General features: G+C 45.2%; 1 protein-coding gene across 2 annotated transcripts in view; it reads left to right on the plus strand.

Annotated features, from left to right (window-relative positions):
- kat6a (K(lysine) acetyltransferase 6A) overlaps positions 1 to 16759 on the plus strand; it is a 34854-nt gene extending 18095 nt beyond the window's left edge. For both annotated transcript variants that reach the window (XM_084358803.1, XM_084358804.1), the window contains exons 5-17: positions 116 to 197; positions 494 to 608; positions 906 to 1222; positions 3143 to 3255; positions 4514 to 4629; positions 5304 to 5445; positions 6489 to 6650; positions 7296 to 7389; positions 7530 to 7761; positions 9396 to 9594; positions 9687 to 10400; positions 10669 to 10930; positions 11035 to 16759. In XM_084358803.1, coding sequence (XP_084214929.1) covers positions 116 to 197; positions 494 to 608; positions 906 to 1222; positions 3143 to 3255; positions 4514 to 4629; positions 5304 to 5445; positions 6489 to 6650; positions 7296 to 7389; positions 7530 to 7761; positions 9396 to 9594; positions 9687 to 10400; positions 10669 to 10930; positions 11035 to 14417 — 5931 coding nt within the window. In that variant the 3' untranslated portion in view covers positions 14418 to 16759. The remainder of the gene's footprint in view (positions 1 to 115; positions 198 to 493; positions 609 to 905; positions 1223 to 3142; positions 3256 to 4513; positions 4630 to 5303; positions 5446 to 6488; positions 6651 to 7295; positions 7390 to 7529; positions 7762 to 9395; positions 9595 to 9686; positions 10401 to 10668; positions 10931 to 11034) is intronic.
- Positions 16760 to 17951: the final 1192 nt, after the last annotated feature.

The following is a 17951-nucleotide window of genomic DNA, read 5'->3' on the forward strand; positions in this document are numbered from 1 at the left end:
AATTGTGTTGGTATTGTGGCAACCTTCCTGTTGAATCGGCTCATGGGGACAGACCTTGTCTGAAAAGCATCTAAAGACTTTGATAATAATCGATACTTGTGTGTGTTCTGCACAGGACAACATGTTGTTCTGTGACTCCTGTGACCGGGGCTTCCACATGGAGTGCTGTGATCCTCCCCTTACGCGGATGCCAAAAGGTAAATGAACAGAACTGCCCCTTTAACTCATCACCGACCTCTTCATTACCCATTTACAGCCCACATGAAGTCAACTTGTATAGGCTCATACATTACTATTGCAAATGACACTGTAGTCGTAGTAAATGATTTCTTATGCTGTTGCTTCTAACTCTAATAGGGCACCTAATGCCTCATCATTAAGTGCTAATGTATTCGATACGTCCCAGAGCATGTTGGTATCTATGCTAAAGCCTGTCTTGTCTAATCCACCTCAGTGTAAGTGAAGCTGTGCTTTTTCTCTCCCTCTCTCCCAGGCATGTGGATTTGTCAAATCTGCCAACCCAGGAAAAAGGGAAAGAAGCTTCTACATGAAAAGGCAGCACAAATCAAACGGCGCTACAACGCACCGCTGGGGCGGCCCAAGAACAGGTAAAGAACTGCCTTCAGCTAATGGCGTCTTCTTCAATGTCAGCGCAGAGGAGAGGCACAGCAAGATGCCATGTTTCTGCCTCACCAGAGTGCAGACGAGCTAACAGCTACAACGCCTACTCTCTAGAATGAGCTTACAGCTATTTTATCTTGTTCTTGTTGTTTTATCTTGTTATCTCCTCTCTTTTAAGAAATATCTATATATAACAACGTAGTGTAGGCTCAGTTGTGGTCCCATAAGCAGAGCTGTATTACCTCCTGACACAGTCTTAACCAGACTCCTCACTTCATCCGCAGGCCGGGGCGGCCCTTCAAGAAGCTGGGCGGGCGTGGTCGGCGGAAGCGCTCGGCCTCGGCCAACTCATCCTCCAGCTCATCGTGCGAGGGTTACCCAGGTGACGACAGACTGCTTTTTTCGCTGCGAGACGACGACGACCTGTCTCAGAGCGGCCTGCGGTTCAACAACAAGACCAAGGGCCTCATTGACGCCCTCACAAAGTTCTTCACACCGTCGCCTGAGGGCCGCAAGGCACGGCAGGAAGTTGTGGACTACTCTGAGCAGTGCCGCATCCGAAAGAAGGCCCATCGCAAAGGAGAAGGAGATGACAGGGGGGGTGAGGATTATGTTTCTGCTTTTGCACACATCACTTCACTGACACTGGAGATAAAACTGATGATGGTTTTTTTTATCTTAAATCTAAGTATTGAATTTCCATGAAAAGTTGGCAGTGTACAATATGTTGAAAGTCTGTGTATTTGACATAGATCATGAATAGCTTTTGAACAGCAACTTAAGCTATGTATATAGCAACAGCTTAGCTTTTAACATCTCACAAGCTTCTACGACCTAAATTGGCATTAGTTGCACCTTAATGAGCCATCAGCATCATTGCATGATAAACATGGTGTATCTACATGCATACTTTCCAAGTGCTTTTATCAGACCCAATTAGAGGTTGTCAGCTAGATGGTTCGCTAACAAACAGACTCTGTACAACCAGCTATTATCGCGATGCAGAGACTGCGCTTCAGTGTCCCATTTTAAAACTCATCCAGCCTTGATCTTACGCATTGATTTGTCATTTTAGGCCACAGAAAACTGTTGCTTATGCATCAAAAGAAATTGCTCTGTAATGTGAAGTGGCCTCCTGCAGTTTAATTTCCTCTGAAATTTCAGGGGCCACACACGCGTGCGCGCGCGCGCGCACACACACACACACACACACACACACACACACACACACACAGGCACAGGCACGCACGGAGTCTTAAGTACAGCACAGTAGAAGACAATAACTGTGATAGAGCATAGGCATGATGAACGTTCATTTCAAATTTCACTGGCACCATTGTCTGGGTTTGACCCACTTTAAAGATGTTGTACAACCAATTGGCAGCTTCATCCATGCTCTCAAAGTTTTCAAAAGACACAGAGTGGGAAAGTTTGGAAAATGCTTAATTTCAACCGTTACGTTTTCAGTGTTAGGAATATGGTGAATTAGTGTTGTTGCAATATCACGATATTGATGATAACCGTGATATTAAGAAATGAAATATTGTTATCGTGTTAATGATACACATATGATCATATCGTCTGAATAATCCAGCAAAGATGTTTGGCCTTGTCCATCATTTGTTGTTGAGTCCATCTGGTGCTTGTAATTGAGTAGTTGGTGGTAATTCTTCTTTTCGTACACTTTCTTTTACAGTTATAGTTACGGACTCTCTCCACCTCCCTCTACTTGTATTTTGAGGGTTATTTATTTGCCAGAAGGACAAAACACACAGTAAACAAAGTTAAAGATGGATTTGATTGCTAGCATTTTTTCCCCAAAATTCTATAGATATCGTGGCAATGTCGTTATCGTGAATTTGTTTGGCAGCGATAATCATGTAGTGTAAATCTCATTTCGTGACAGCCCTATTCAGAATTTAAATGTACTCTGATTTTCCACATAATCATGTATTTAATCAACACAGTCACTCAGATAAATATTTTAAATGAAACAACCTTATTTGTTGTCTCCTGGTGTTGAAATTAACAAGCATTACATAATTGTGATCAAAACATAATCAAGGTGAATATGAACAGCTGATAAAATAAAAAGGGACTTCTGTGGGTATAAAGGAATTATTTAAACTTTTTTTTTCTCCCATTGCATTTATGGTAACAATTTAGATGTGATGATAAAGGGTTGGAGAGTCTGGATATATTTGGCTTAGGAACCTTAAAAGTGCTTGAATTTTAAAACAAGTAATGATTCAAAACCAGCAAACGTGTCTACAAAAACACATCAAACACATTCATGCAGCAAAAAAAAGTCATTCACTGGTTAACATGGAAGCCTAAACAACGGAAAATATTGTTTGATTATCAGGGTTAATTTAAAGAGAGCTGTTGATCATAAAAAAATGTCTCAATGTCTGCCCGCTGTGGCACCATCGTAAAAAATCAATCAGCAGACATCTTGGCACCCCGTCTAGCAAGCTTCTTACTAGATTTGCATTAATGTCTACTGTGTTTCGACCCCCAGACAATCAAGAAGGCAGCGACTGGCGTGATGAAGATGAAAAACTGCCTGGCCACGAGAATCTGACGGAAAAAGACATCGAACTGTTCAGACACATTCAGGAGCTGGCATTACAGGTACACACACAAAATATGAGATATCTTTCTTTAAAATGTGGTAAATAAACAGACATGGGATGATAGGGAAGGAGGCGCAATGGAGGGAGATGGCATCAGCCAGGGAACCTGGGGGAGACCTGTGAGTCTGTGACTGGTGATATCATGTGAAGCCACAGCGTGCAGCGGTGGAGCTGGATTTCAATAGTGATGAGAATGTGGTCAGAGAGCAGAGTCAACAACAGCCAGGTTGTAAAGGATGAAGTCACTGGCTCAGGCGAGGTCTGTAGGATGTAGGCACGTGTGTGGGTGGAAAAGTCAATGAGCTGTGAGAGCCCTTTATATTTCAGCACTGAGAGAAATTAATTTGCTGTGAAACAGCTGCCAGAATCAGCATGTATATTAAAATCATTTATTGTTATAGATGCAGGCCAGGACGGTGAGTGTAGGAATCAGTGAGGATCAAAGGTTTGGCTTTTAATGACCAGTAGATGCAAATAACAAGGGGTAAATGATGATGATTCACTGCAGGGTGATTAACGTATAGTGTTGTCACTGGAAATTTGCTTAAATTTCGCATTCTCCTTATGATTGATGGCAAACTCAGACACACAAAGATCGTGTTGGTGTCGAGGAACATCCTGTTTGATGGAGTTCACGTTGAGCAGGGCAGCTGTAATGACAGGTCAGCCTCACCAGTGTAGTAACACTAAGGCAGAGACGTAACATTAACAGCCCTTTTCATGCAGAGCAGCAGTAGATTGACCTGGGAGTGGTTTGTTTGGCCAGCAACATGGGAGTCATATAAAAATGCTATTCCAGATTCAGACAGGAATATCCACAGCAGTGTTTAAGCGCTGGATGTTGCAGAGTAGTAAGAGTTAATGATGTGTGAAAAGGGTCGGCGTTATTATCTAGGCTGGGTAGCAGTGGATCAGAGTACATGATTCTCATAAAAGACAGGCAGGGATGTGCAAACTGGTCTTGTAAAATTCTGACAGCTCCACTTAAAGCTCAATCATCCTGCAGCAGGCAGGCAGCTTAGTTTCTTTGTCAATTTAGATGTAATAAGAAGGTGTATGGCTTTTGGTCACTGACTTTTTGAATTAATTATTTTAGATTTAATGTTATCTTGTTTGTAAGATCCCCAGTTTTCTCCCTAGCTGCCACACTATAGTGTAAGATCCCAGACCAGTAGTCCCTGGTGTGTAATCTGTCTGCTAATCTCTTGTGTAGTAAACCAGGAATTGACCTTCCCTTTCTTTCTTCACCCCAACAGAAAGTCGGTGTGACGGGTCCACCTGACCCTCAGATGCGCTGTCCGTCAGTCATCGAATTCGGCAAGTTTGAAATCCAGACGTGGTACTCATCTCCCTACCCACAGGAGTACAGCAGGTAAGCTAACGCACCATAATGAAGCACAAGAGCTTAATGTACTTAGCTCCCAGTCCTGCTCGTAGGCATAGAAATCACCAGCAGCGTAATTGAGCTCATTATAAGGTTGTTTACAGTACCACCTACTCTGGCACATAACCAGCCAGAGCCAAGGAGCTAATTTGATTCAGATTTCCTGAGGGCGTATTCATTTTTCATGTATGTGTATGTATGAAGCTGTTGAATAAAATCTGGTCTACTTGTTCTGCTTATCAAATCTGCTTTCATTGGGTATTTGGAAATTGTATAACAACAATAATAAACATGAAAAAAGCTCACTGACCCCATCGGAGTAAAACGATTTTCATTATTGATTAATTGGTCAATTTTTGCTATTAATCAATTTATTATTTATCATTTGGTCTATATGAAATATAGCGGAAACATGTACTTAACAATTTCCAAGACCTTTGGTAACATATTTGTTGTTTTGTCCAAAACCCAAATAATTAACAAATAAATAATAACAAATAACAAATAATTATCGCACAAGAATAAGAAAACCAGAAAATATCCACGTCTGAGGAACTAGAGCCAGAAATGTTTATGTACAAAAAATTCTGACAACTTATAAATTAATGGACTTTTAATTGACTTATTATAATATTATATGTTTATATATTTTCCCGTTCCAGACTACCCAAGCTCTACTTGTGTGAGTTCTGCCTGCGCTACATGAAGAGTCGCAGCATCCTCTACCAGCACATGAAGAAGTGCAACTGGTTCCACCCCCCTGCTAATGAGATCTACAGGAAGGAAGAGGTCTCTGTATTTGAGGTGAGGAGCTGTTCAGAAAAATGGACCGAATGATGCTGATAGTTAATGAACTGATATAACTTACCTTTTAGAATGAGCCTACTTTTACCTTTTTTTTATATTATTATTTTCATTAGTTTCTTTCTATGGTCTGGTTTGGTACAGGACTGTGTTGTGTTTTTCTATCATGGGGCTTTGTGTTGAAAAGTTGAAATTCAATAAACGTTGTCAGTAAAAGAAATGATGTAAGTGAGTGATGGTGGATGACACTGTAACAGAGAAAGACTAGACCCACAGCGAGCTACAGTCACATCCTTCACCAAAGACGCCTTTCTTCTTCTCTTCATCTCACCTCGAAAATTACACCTAATGTTGTCACTCTGGCACACCTCCAACTACACACAGTTGTCAGTAAAGTATTCTATGATTTCCATAGACTTTAACCATGACCCACTAATTTCTATTTAAGACTGCGGGAGATTAATTACATGCATGGGGCAACTTTATGAATATACAGTGTGTTGATCAGTCACATTCCTGATGGTGATTAATTGACAATATTCTTTTGTTTATGTCATCAGGGAGAAGTCAGTGTAATTATTAGAAGAATTCATAATTACCAATTTACAGCGGAGCAGTTCTTCTGGGTCTCATAGCGCAGCAGCAATTTAATTCAGTGGATTGTTGTCTGCAGGCCAGGGCCACTGCAGCTCCTGTTTCCCTCGCTCTGCAGTCCATCGTCGCTCGGAGGAGAGCAGAGATAACTGGCGAGCTGCCAACCTGAACCTCCCTCCTTCTCTCTCTCTCTCTCTCTCTCTCTCTCTCTCTCTCTCTCTCTCTCTTTACAGCTCTTTGTTTCTCTCCTCCACCCTCTCGATCTACCGGGCTCTCCAGAGACACGGCTGAGATCATTGGCTGACACTAACTTCTACTCTATTCACCTTCACTTTGTTCCTGTTCTCTAACAGCATCTTTAAGATGTACTCCTGGACATTAGAGTTTCTTTGGCTGAACTGTTGTCATTTGTGTTGTACTAATGTGTTTTCTCTCTAATCCCACAACAGGTTGATGGGAATGTGAGCACAATCTACTGTCAAAACCTGTGTCTGCTGGCCAAGCTGTTCCTGGACCACAAGACCCTCTACTACGATGTGGAGCCCTTCCTTTTCTACGTCCTGACCCAGAACGACGACAAAGGTTGCCACCTGGTCGGCTACTTCTCTAAGGTATGGCCATGATGCTCCCAGCCTCATCCCTGTGCTGGATGTCAGTTTGGAATTTTGTTTCACCATGCTGCCTTCACCATCTTCAATACGCACTGTGATCTAGTGCTGCAAATAGCAATTCATTTCATTGTTGATTAATCTGGTGATTATTTTCTCAATTAGTTGTTCAGTCTATAAAAAAATCAGTTTACTGTCATAAAGTAGGAAAGAAACCAGAATATATTCAAATTTAAGAACCTGGAATCAGAGAAATCTGATCATTTGATAGTTCATTGCACTTCTATGCTAATCACCCTGCACAAACTTAGTACAACAACTACATGAACTGAAATATAGAGGAAAATATATTCAAATGAACCGACATTGAAATGCATTGGCATCACCCCACACTGGAGCATTCCTACAAACATACAAATGCTCGTGTTGTGTCCCAGATAAACACTGGGTGCTGTGAGCTCCGTTGCCCCTCTGTGGAGTTTGCAGTCGCAGGTGCTCCCATTAACATGCCGCCTCACTGCCAAAACACAGCAGTTAGTGAGCGGACGCAGCATCATCAACACCCTGCTGTACACCCACACAAGCCTGCTCTGTGATGTAGTTTCCATGATTTGTTTTCTAATGGCGGGATGTGTCTGTCTTTTCCAGGAGAAGCACTGTCAACAGAAGTACAACGTATCATGCATCATGATTCTTCCACAGTACCAGCGCAAAGGCTATGGACGCTTTCTCATCGACTTCAGTAAGGGCTTCAGCCTTAAACAACACAGACACTACTGACTCCTTTAAATAGACAAAATGCATGAGTTCAAAAAAAGAAAAATACTGTAGTGTACATATTTTCTGACTCGTCGTGTCTGTTTCTTCCCTCTCTTTCTGCAGGCTACTTATTGTCCAAGCGCGAGGGCCAGCCAGGATCTCCAGAGAAGCCTCTGTCGGACCTTGGTCGGCTGTCCTACATGGCCTACTGGCGCAGCGTGGTGCTGGAGTGTCTCCATGAGGTCCGTGACCGGCAGATCACCATACGACTACTCAGCAAACTGACCGGGATCTGCCCGCAGGACATCACCACCACCCTGCACAGCCTCAACATGCTCGAGCAGCGAGGAGACAGGTCAGAGAGGCGACCAGCATACACTCAAAAAAACACCACATTATTTAGTGCCTTATTAAATGGGTGAAGGACGCACTCCAGTGGTTCAAACAAACTCCTCCAGATTGCATCGTGTAACAAGTGCACTGAATGAGATTCTCAATTTGTTATAGCTGCTTTATTATTTTCATCCTTATTTTCCCTCCTTTAGCATGCTATATAACTTACTATAGTATAGTGAAAGATGAAAGGAGGATCGGTGCTCAGTCACAAAGTATTAAAGGCTCTTGTGAAGCTTAACCCAAACGAAACAGAATATGGCCAGTAGCCAGGTTACACCTTGCGTGTAAACAAAGCCAGGTTTTAAATTAGGCTTTAGTGGGATCATTGCTCACATAGTCGCTACGATAACCAGTGGATGCTGTCTGATGCATTTAAGCTCCACTGAACATCAATTTAGGTTAAGTGTCCTGCTGCTGCCTTAATTAATTGACTTACGTTTTAAACCCTGGTAACACTACCAACAGTAGGAAGCATGATCGGCTGTTGGCTAAGTGTATTGAGTACTGTTTCAGTTTACATCAGTGGTTTGAAAATTAACAAAAATTATCAACATAATGTGAATAAATGGCAGCAGTATCTACTGAAGTTTGCATGCTAACCAGCTAGCCCTGACTCGTCCTGGTCCAAAGCTCCTGTAGTAGCACTGTAAACACCAACACTCCCCTGGTCCAGTCCCAGTCCAAACTGCTAGCTGAGCTAACTAGTTAAGGCAACTACTGTTGGCAGCAGTTAGCGGTAACTGCTGATATGCTGCTCCCTATTTGTTTTGAGTATGAATTCGATAGGTGGCCTGTTCTTACATATTGCACCTTGAAGGGAATGTCAATGTCTGATAGTACTGACATGTGAAACTGGTTAAATATTCAAAAACCCTAAAACAGAATTGGCGGCAGCACCAGAAAAAGTAACAACATTTTACAGAATGTTTACATTCTGAGGCTTAAGTTTATAACGATACACATTGTCAAGACTCATAATGGAAGTAGGCACAGATATACAGAAAGTCTGTACATGTGTATGTACATGGCTATCTGCAGTCACACAAGTAACCATACACATAGCTAAAAACCCTTCACAAGCTTTGCAATCTAACATGAACCTAGGTATGGATGCACACTAGGTATGCAACAATATTCAATATTTTATCGAACCGTTCAATAAGCCCTGTTAGGTTCAATACACAAAGGCAAACAATACAATACAATACAGTACAATACTACAATAATGTTTGCTGTTTAACTTGATTGGATACTGCATATGTTTTTTATGGAAGGCAATTAAGATAAGTGTTAAATTTTAATAATAAGGTTTGTGGTTTGACTATATCTGCTTTTAATTATTTTTACATGCAATATTGCCTTTGCTAGTGTGAGTAGTTTTATATTAAGATATCGAAAACCGTACCGTTACCGTGGCCCAAAAACCGTGATGCATACCGAACCGTGGGAAAACTGTACCGTTGCATCCCTAATGCACACATACATATTCTGACATACACAGTGTTATTCATGTGATTTCTCCATACTTGCATGTAGAAAGACATCCATACAGAGTGATAATGTTCCTGTTTTTCCTTGCTGTGGTTCTGTCAGGCTGGTTCTGGTGCGACGGGAGAAGCTGGTGGTGAGTCACATGACTCGTCTCAAGGCCCGGCCACGGCAGCTAGAGGTGGACCCCGAGTGTCTCCGCTGGACTCCCGTCATTGTAACCAACACCGTGGTCTCTGACGCCGAAGGAGATGATGACGATGATGAGGAAGATGAGGAACCAGAGGAAGACAAATGCAAGGAGGTAAAAACATTGAATTTATTTAAATGACACAATAGATTGATCTCAAAGTTGCTGCTTAATAATTGATTGTATTATACTTTATCTATAAATAGATCAAACCCAGTCACAAGGTTCCATCAATGTCCTGGCACATGCGCCAAGGGAAGAAGCGGGATGAGGACGATGAGGAGGAGGAAGAAGAAGAGGAGGAAGAGGAAGAGGAAAGAAAGGGCTTCCTGGGGTTTCCCATTAGCCAAAGCTCTCCAGCTCCCCCTCCTGTTCGCTGTCCACCCCCTGCCCCAGAACCAACGCGACCCCCTCCGCCAACAAATGGAGAACGCAGACCAAGGGGACGCCCACCCAAAAACTGGCCTTGGGGAAAGGTGAAAGACAGTGCACGGGTAGGACGGCCTCCTAAGATCCGCCCAGCTGAGGACGAAGACGATGAAGATGAGGAGAGAACAAGTGGAGGAAAAACCGCAGCCTCTGCCAGCAGCCCTCCCTCTCTTTTCTCCCTGGACAGACAAGCAGAGTCCACAGCCTTTCACTCACTTGACATGGCCAGGCACCCCTCCATAACCCCTAACCGAAGAGGGCGGCCCCCAAGGAAAAAGAGAGGCCCTAAGCCCAGACTGACTGAAGGGCCTGGAGAGGGGCTGGTTCAGCTTCCGGTGGTTTCCAGGTTAAATGAGCCTCCGCCTGTCAGGAAGAGCTGCTTCAGTGAGAGCAGTGAAGACGAGGAGGATGATGATGATGAAGACGATGACGAGAGGAGGGCATGCTCCCCACCGATCCTCACCAAGCCTGCCATGGGGCTCAAATGCAAGGTAAAAAAAAACATGTTTAGGTTTACTGGTAAACTGAAATCAAGTTTAAAAAAAAGTGAATTCAGATTGATTCATTGTCCTTCAGACAAAATATTCTAGAGTTTAATAATCAAAATAAATTGGCATTCAGTTGTATTTGGAACTGGATTTATGTCCATGCCCTAAACTGTATATTCTGGATCTCAGACTGTCTGGGTCCTTTAAATCTGTTCTTTCTCATTTTAAACAAAATTTCAAAGGCACAACTAATTCCTCATCCTGTTTCTAGAAGCCACTGAGGAAGCGTCGCTTTCGCCAGCGCAGCCACCCTCACAGCAGCGTGGTGACGGAGACCATCTCTGAGACCACAGAGGTGTTGGATGAGCCCTTCGTAGACTCGGACTCAGAGAGACCTATGCCAAGGCTAGAGGAGGAGACGCCACTGGGACACCCACTGCACCGCTACCCCCCAGCCCGCTCTGCTCTGAGGTTGTCTGACCCAGCACCCAAAAGGGGCAGGCACTCCAACCTCACAGATTCAGAGGAAGACGGTGAGCAGACAGACTTTTGATGCCAAAATTGGCAAGGCTTATTGTGATTATTAATTTGTGTGTGTCTTTATCTAACACTGACTTTTCTTCTTGCCACCTGTTAGAGTTAACACCTGTGCTGAAGCCTGTGGCTGCTCTGCCAGTAGCGCCATCGGAGACCCTAACGTCCAACCCAGAGGTTCCAGTCAAGAAAAAGAAAGGCTGGCCCAAGGGAAAGAGCCGCAAACCGCTGCACTGGAAGAAGCGGGGACCTGGAAAACCTCCTAGTGGTGGGCCCAATCAGCCAGACAGCCAGGCCCAAAGTGGGGATCCTCCACCCCCGAAAATCAAGATGAAGCCTGGCCGCAAGCCCCGGAGCTGGTATCTGCAGCGGGCCCAGGAGGAGGCAGAGAGGCAGGAGCAGGAAAGACATAGGCTGTTGGAGCAGCAGCTGGACAAAGATCCTCAGCTGCTCCAGACAGATGACCGCAAGCGAGTATCCAGAACCAACACTGACAACAAACAGAAAGACTCTGATGAAGAAGACGATTATCTCCCTAAGCCTGTCGAGCAGAAGGTGCCAAAGAGGCGAGGGAGACCGCCCAAGAACCGCGCCATCCGCCCGCCACCGCAGCCTGCACCCAAACCACCTCCCACCTCTGAGCCAGAGGAGGAAGAGGACGAGGAGGAGGAGACTGAAAGAACCTGGGAGGAAGACAAACCCAGCCGTCCACCATCTCGCCCTCTGTTGTCCCCTTCTTCCTCCTCTTCCACTTCAGGACCCCGGGCCCCACAGTCTCGGCCTCAGGACACAGATATGGGTGACAGGGAAGAAGACGATGACGATGAGGAGAGGGAGGAAGAGGAATGTGGCAGCATGGGCAGTGGTGGCGGTAGCATCAACAGGCGAGCAGCGGTCACACCAGGCTCAGGAAGCAGGCGTAGTGAAGACCATGACGCAGACGACGAAGGTGACGGACACTTGGAGAACAAGAGCAACAGCAGCAACAACGGCAGTAAAAAGAGAAAAAGTCAGGACTCTGAAGATGATGATGATGATGAAGATGAGGAGGAGGAGCCTGCCTCCCGTGCAAGCTCTCCTCCGGTCAAAGAAGAACCCCAAGGTGGAGAGGCTTTTTTAGACATGGAGAACAGCGTGGCCCGAGACTATGTAAGCAAGCAGGAGGAGGAAGAAGAGGAGGAGGAGGAGGGTGAGGAGGAGCTGCAGGAGACCAAATGTCGACCCTCCTCAGCTGACCCCCAGCAGGAGGAGAGGAGGCGCAGAGAGCAGGAGGAGTCTGCTGCAGCAGCTGCGGCAGTAGAAACAGTTACGGCCATGTCTGTTCCTTCTGAGCCCATGGAGCTCCAGCCTCTGCACCCGGACGACAAGGACGTCACGCTGTTGATGGAACCCCAACACACGCATCCACACTCTCACCCCCACCAGCACTCTGACTTTAAAGAGGAGCTTGGACACCACCACCCACACCACCCCCATCACCACTCCAATGAGCTGGACCTGGAGACTATGCAGGCCGTCCAGTCCCTGACACAGGGGGAAGCCCAGGACGAAGAGACTGAACCACAGTCACATCATGGGGCATACCAGGACTGTGAAGAGACCCTAGCTGCCTGCCGGACCCTGCAGAGCTATAGCCACACAGGGGAGGCCGAGGAGGAGGCGCTGGCCTTAGTGGAGGAGTGTGGGGCCTCCCAACACAGCAGTCCCCTGCCTAATCCCCCAGTGCCACCCCTGCCCAGTCAGTCTGTGCGCTCGGTGAACAGTCCGGGGTTGCCCTCGAACATCATGGACACAACACCAGCAGGGCAGAGGGGAGGGACGCCTGGCCCTACTGGAGCAGGAGGCAGTGTTGGAGGTGCTGGAGGGGGGTACACCCAGATCACGCCAGAGCATCCGAGCTCTCTATCAGCGCCCTCCCAGCAGAACATGGAGACGTCACCAATGATGGACGTGCCTTCTGTGTCTGACCACTCACAGCAGGTGGTGGACAGTGGCTTCAGTGACCTCGGCAGCATAGAGAGCACAACAGAGAACTACGACAACCCCAGCAGCTATGACTCCACCATGGGTGGAGGGGGTAACGGAACAGGGAATGGTGGGAACGGAGGGGGAATGTCAGCAGGTGTAGTCGCAGGAGCTTCCACAGCTTCCTCATCATCAGCCTCTTCTTCCTCAAGCTCGGCCACCCCGTCCTCTTCCTCCCAGTCTAACAGCTGCTCCTTCGTACCGGCCCCCAGCCTCACATCTTCCACAGGAACTGGGGGATCCCAACTAGCAATGGGCAGCTGTAGCCTCATCCAGCAAACAGGACCCGGGCCCAACAGTGGACCAGGTGCTACTAATGTAGGCAGTGCTGTGCCCCAGCCCCCACCACCCCCACCGCCGTCCAACACCCCCAGCTGTGGCATCAAGTCTCCTCAGAGCTGTGGTGTGATCGAGAGGCCGCCCAGCACCAACCAGCAGCAACAACAGCAGCAGCAGCAGCAGCAGCCCCAAAAAAAGGTTCCACAGCAGCCTCCACAACAACAGCAACAAGCCCCCAACCCACAGCCTCCACCATCAGCCCCCCCACCGCCACCGCAGCAACAACAGCAGGCCCTGTCCCAGTGTAGCATGGGCAATGGCTTCGCCTCCACACCTATGATCATGGAGATCCCAGAGAGTGGAGGCGGAGGAGGGGGCCGCACCCTGTATGAGCGCATGGGTCAGGACTTTGGCACAGGGGGCTACCCCCAGCCATCAGCTACCTTCAGCTTGGCCAAACTTCAGCAGCTCACCAACACAATCATGGACCCCCACGCCATGCCCTACTCCCATTCAGCCTCTGTCACCTCCTACGCCACCAGTGTATCTCTCTCCAACCCTGGGCTGGCCCCGTCACCCCATACTCCCCTTCCGCAGGGTCAGCCCACTATGACCCCACCTCCTAACCTCAGCTCTGGCTCCATGAACCTGGGCTCCCTGCAGTTGCAATGCAACATGCCCACCACTAACATTGGTCTGGGACCTCCGCCGCACACACAGCGGCTACAGGGCCAGATGGCAGTCAAAGGCCATATTTCCATCCGGTCCAAAGCCACTCAGCAGCTGGCCCCAGCCCCACACCAGCAGCAGCTCTATGGCCGCAGCTCAGGGGCTGTGGCCATGCAGGGAACGCCGCGCACCTTGGCGGTGCAGCGCGGTATGATGCCAAACCTCATGCCTACGCCGGCACCGTACAATTCCATGAACATGACACCCCTCAATGCTATGTCAGCTGGCTACCGCATGCCCCAGCCCATGATGAACAGCGGTTATCACGGCAATCCCCCTTACATGAATCAGCCAGCCCAGTACCCCATGCAGATGCAGATGGGTATGATGGGAGGACAGGGTTACCCGCAGCAGCCTATGCAGCCCAATCACCACGGCAACATGATGTACACTGGCCCCTCCCATCACAGCTATGCTGGTGTCCCAAAACAGTCACCTTACATGAGCAGATGAGCAGCCAAGAACTGAAAAAAGGAGACATGGGGCCAGAGCTGATACTCGCTGTACTCTAAATGTCCATTACTCCTGTTCACCCTCTCCAGTGCCACGGCAGGCACAAGTGAGTTGAGGTGATTGGAGACAGAGAGCGTCTTTGGGTTTCCTGTTTTTCTATGTTGTCATTTTGTCCCTTTTCATTTGGGCTCGTTTCCCCTCCCCCTCCCAGCTGGCTGTGAATGGGAGCAAATCGGTAGGATTCCGGGCTGTGGCGTGTACATGGACCTCGGCCATACCAATCTGCTGCAGGCCAGGCCTACACAGTCCTGTGTAATGTGGTTTCTCACAGGCCCAGGAGTCTCCTCCTCTTCGTGATGCGCAGGAGGAGAGCAGGGGAGGACAGGAATGACGAGGAAGATGCACAGAGAAAGACAATACAGGAGTACCTTGCTTTGTCTGACTGCGAATGAAAAAACAGTGGTTAACTGAATATATTCAACCATGCACACAATCTTTTCATTGATATGGGAAGCCTTACCTTGAAAAAAGAGACAATGAAACATTGTAGGCGGACTCTTGTTTTGTTAAACATAATGTTGAATCCTATTTTTGTTGTCGTTGTTTTTGTTGATTGTTTTTTGAAATACTCGTGTGCAGTCCGACCTCTTATATGCTTTGGTCTTTATATGTGTGGCATTCTGAAATGGTGATACACCTTCTTGCTCTCTCAGAAATACCCAAACATCTCTGTGGCCACAGACAGCTTTTCACCCAGTTCCAGAAAGGCCGAAGAGTGCGGCCTACAGTGTTTGAGGTGTTGAGTGGTTTTTAGAGTCTCTGGCTTCCAGGATGGACGGTGTTGTACCAAAAACAGCAAAGACAGAGAAGAGAGGAGCGCATTACTGTCTTATTAAATGTCCATAAATGAAACAAGTAGCATTATTTTCCAGTTTGCCGCCACTCTGAAACGTTTAGATGTAAATATTCTGGTACTTCCCAATATCCAGCACACACACACACACACACCAACACACACTGGCTAGCTGTCTCCAAATGGTGGCTAGCTTAGGAAACATTCAGCTGTTCTTGTCCACACTCCACTGACAGACGGTGTACTATGTCAGCCTTTTTTAGCAGTTTAGGGAATGCAGAACAAACAGTGGGATTTCCATTTAACTGCTTTAAGGAAAGTCGGTTAACTAGAGCTGACCTCCCCTCCTTAAGTGTTAGTGACCCAAAGAGGTCGAGGAGTCTGCTTTTGAATGGTGTATTTTTTCTGTATTTTGTTTATTATTATTATTTGTATTTTTCTTTTCTGCAAAATTCTGCACTCCCATTGGCTAGAAAAATGGCAGTAGACAGTTAGCCTTTCTAAAAGGTGTGCCTAAATGCCTGATCTAGTGCATGGTTTGGCCCTCACATAGAGGCACACTCATATGAAAGCAGGGTCGGAGGTGAGTAAGTGTTTGAGGTCCTGTTGGTAATGGCGTTCAACTGGCGGAGGGTGTAACGGTTGACCTTGTTGGTCCATGTACCAGTATTCAAAGTCAAAAGAGGAGTTTTCATTTTCTTACAGGCCTGACATTGCATACTTTATTTGTGTGTATTGTTCTGTTCTGTACTTATTTTTTGTTGTGTTTCTTTCTGAATTTTATCAGACTGGGCAGCTTTCTTTTATGACACAAGCTGACTCTTTTTGACTTTAGAAAACCTATTGTAGAGAAAATGTTTTTTCTATAATATAAAAGGAAACTCTGACATTGATATTGGTACTGTCATTTTTTTCACTTCTGTTTCAGGAAAAAAAACAATACATATTTTTTAGCTCGCCTCTTGGGTAATAATTACTAAGAAATTCAAAATTTAAAAAAATTACCACTCACTTTTAGTGACTTTAAGATGCCTTTAACCTCTCCATTCCATCTCATCTCTAGAGTTTTTCTATCTTTGTGTAGTATATTAATGCTATTTTAAACAAAAGGACTACAAATATCTAAAGGTCACTTGGCATTCTTTTCTTTTTTTTTTTACTTCTTGTGTGTGTATAGGATGACTTCCTTACATTTAAGAGGCATGTAAAAAGGAGCTCAGTATATTTCTGTCTGTTTATATCGCTTCCCTTTTTGTATCCTTTGTAATTGTACATGTTGCGTTGTATGCTAAGAGAGAGCGCAAAATAAAGAGAGGAGTGACAGCTGGGCACAGTGAAGGTTGATTTGCGCTCAGCAGCCTCAACTCTCTACTCTGTCCCTGTATGTATTTCCATTTATTCTGTTTTTTTTTCTTTCTTTCTTAGCAAGTACTTTCAAAGAACTCTGTACATTTTAACATAAAATGAAAATAAATTATGTTGAGCCATTCATGTTTTCCTTTCTTTAAGTCAGTTGTACAATTAAATCGTAGTGGTCTAAAAGGGTAGAAGACGCTTTAATTATGCTAATTACCATACACGTTTTCTATGATAGTTTACCTTCTTGAATTAACTGAATCTTTTTTTATTTAAATTGATATTTAAAGGTCTAGACAAATTGTCATAACCGTACATACAGCAGACAAGTTAGTGGTGTACTGCAGAACAAACTGTCAAGTTTACTCCCAACGGTGTTTATTTAAATGCAAAAACTTTATATCCTGAGTGTTCTTCATAACATTAAATAGACACTATGTAGTTTTGGAGAAGAAATTCCAACTCAGAATTTGAATATTTACAATATTAATGAGGTAATAATACAAACTCAGAAATATTTATTTGTTCCATAGCTGAATAAACAAGCTGTTAAATCAAAGCTGGACATTGTTTGAAGCTAGAAAGGTGGCAGGGTCCGCCAAATATAAACAAAGTATAACAGTATGAAATTGTGTTGTCCTTTAACTTCAGTTTGTTTATTCAGTCATGAAAACAAAGAGAGCTTGTTTACTTAGTTTGTTTAGCCATTTAAAAAAACAGTAAATGAAGATCTTTCTCTTCTGATTGAAATTTCTTCCACAAAGCTACATAGTGCACCTTTTTAAAGGTGCAATGAGCAATTCTGAACAGTTCCCAGCAGGATTGTGACTCAACAGTCTACTAACTTTCTCCAGAGCGCTCAGTGCACCTTAAAAGGGGCTCTGTGGAACGTCTGTGTTGTGCCTGAAGCCAGTTGTACGTTTATGTTAGCGGACCAACGTTTGCCACAAAACTCCACAGTCCCAAAAGCATTAAACAACTAAAAAAAAACTAAAACAAATCATCCACAGGCTTGTATAGACAACTGAGAGAGACGGGGAAGGTCTCATTTTTTACATCTCATTACAATCTGCTCACACATGGCAAACAGATGGCAAAACACATGGCAACATGACTAAATAAGTGACAAACCAAGTGTGAAAAAAAATCATCTTGGGTATTAATTTTCTATGATTCTGCAACTTAAAAACTGGACTAACTTTGTTTCATCAGAACTGTGTGGGTGTGGTTTGATGCTTTTCTCTGATTGGTGTACAGAGGTTTGTGACATCACAATTTTCCAGCAGATCCCTGCCCAATGAGAAAAGGAAGGACGAACACAAACA

This window comes from Pagrus pagrus (genome assembly GCF_965226575.1).
Source record: "Pagrus pagrus genome assembly, chromosome: 8".
NCBI lineage: Eukaryota > Metazoa > Chordata > Actinopteri > Spariformes > Sparidae > Pagrus > Pagrus pagrus.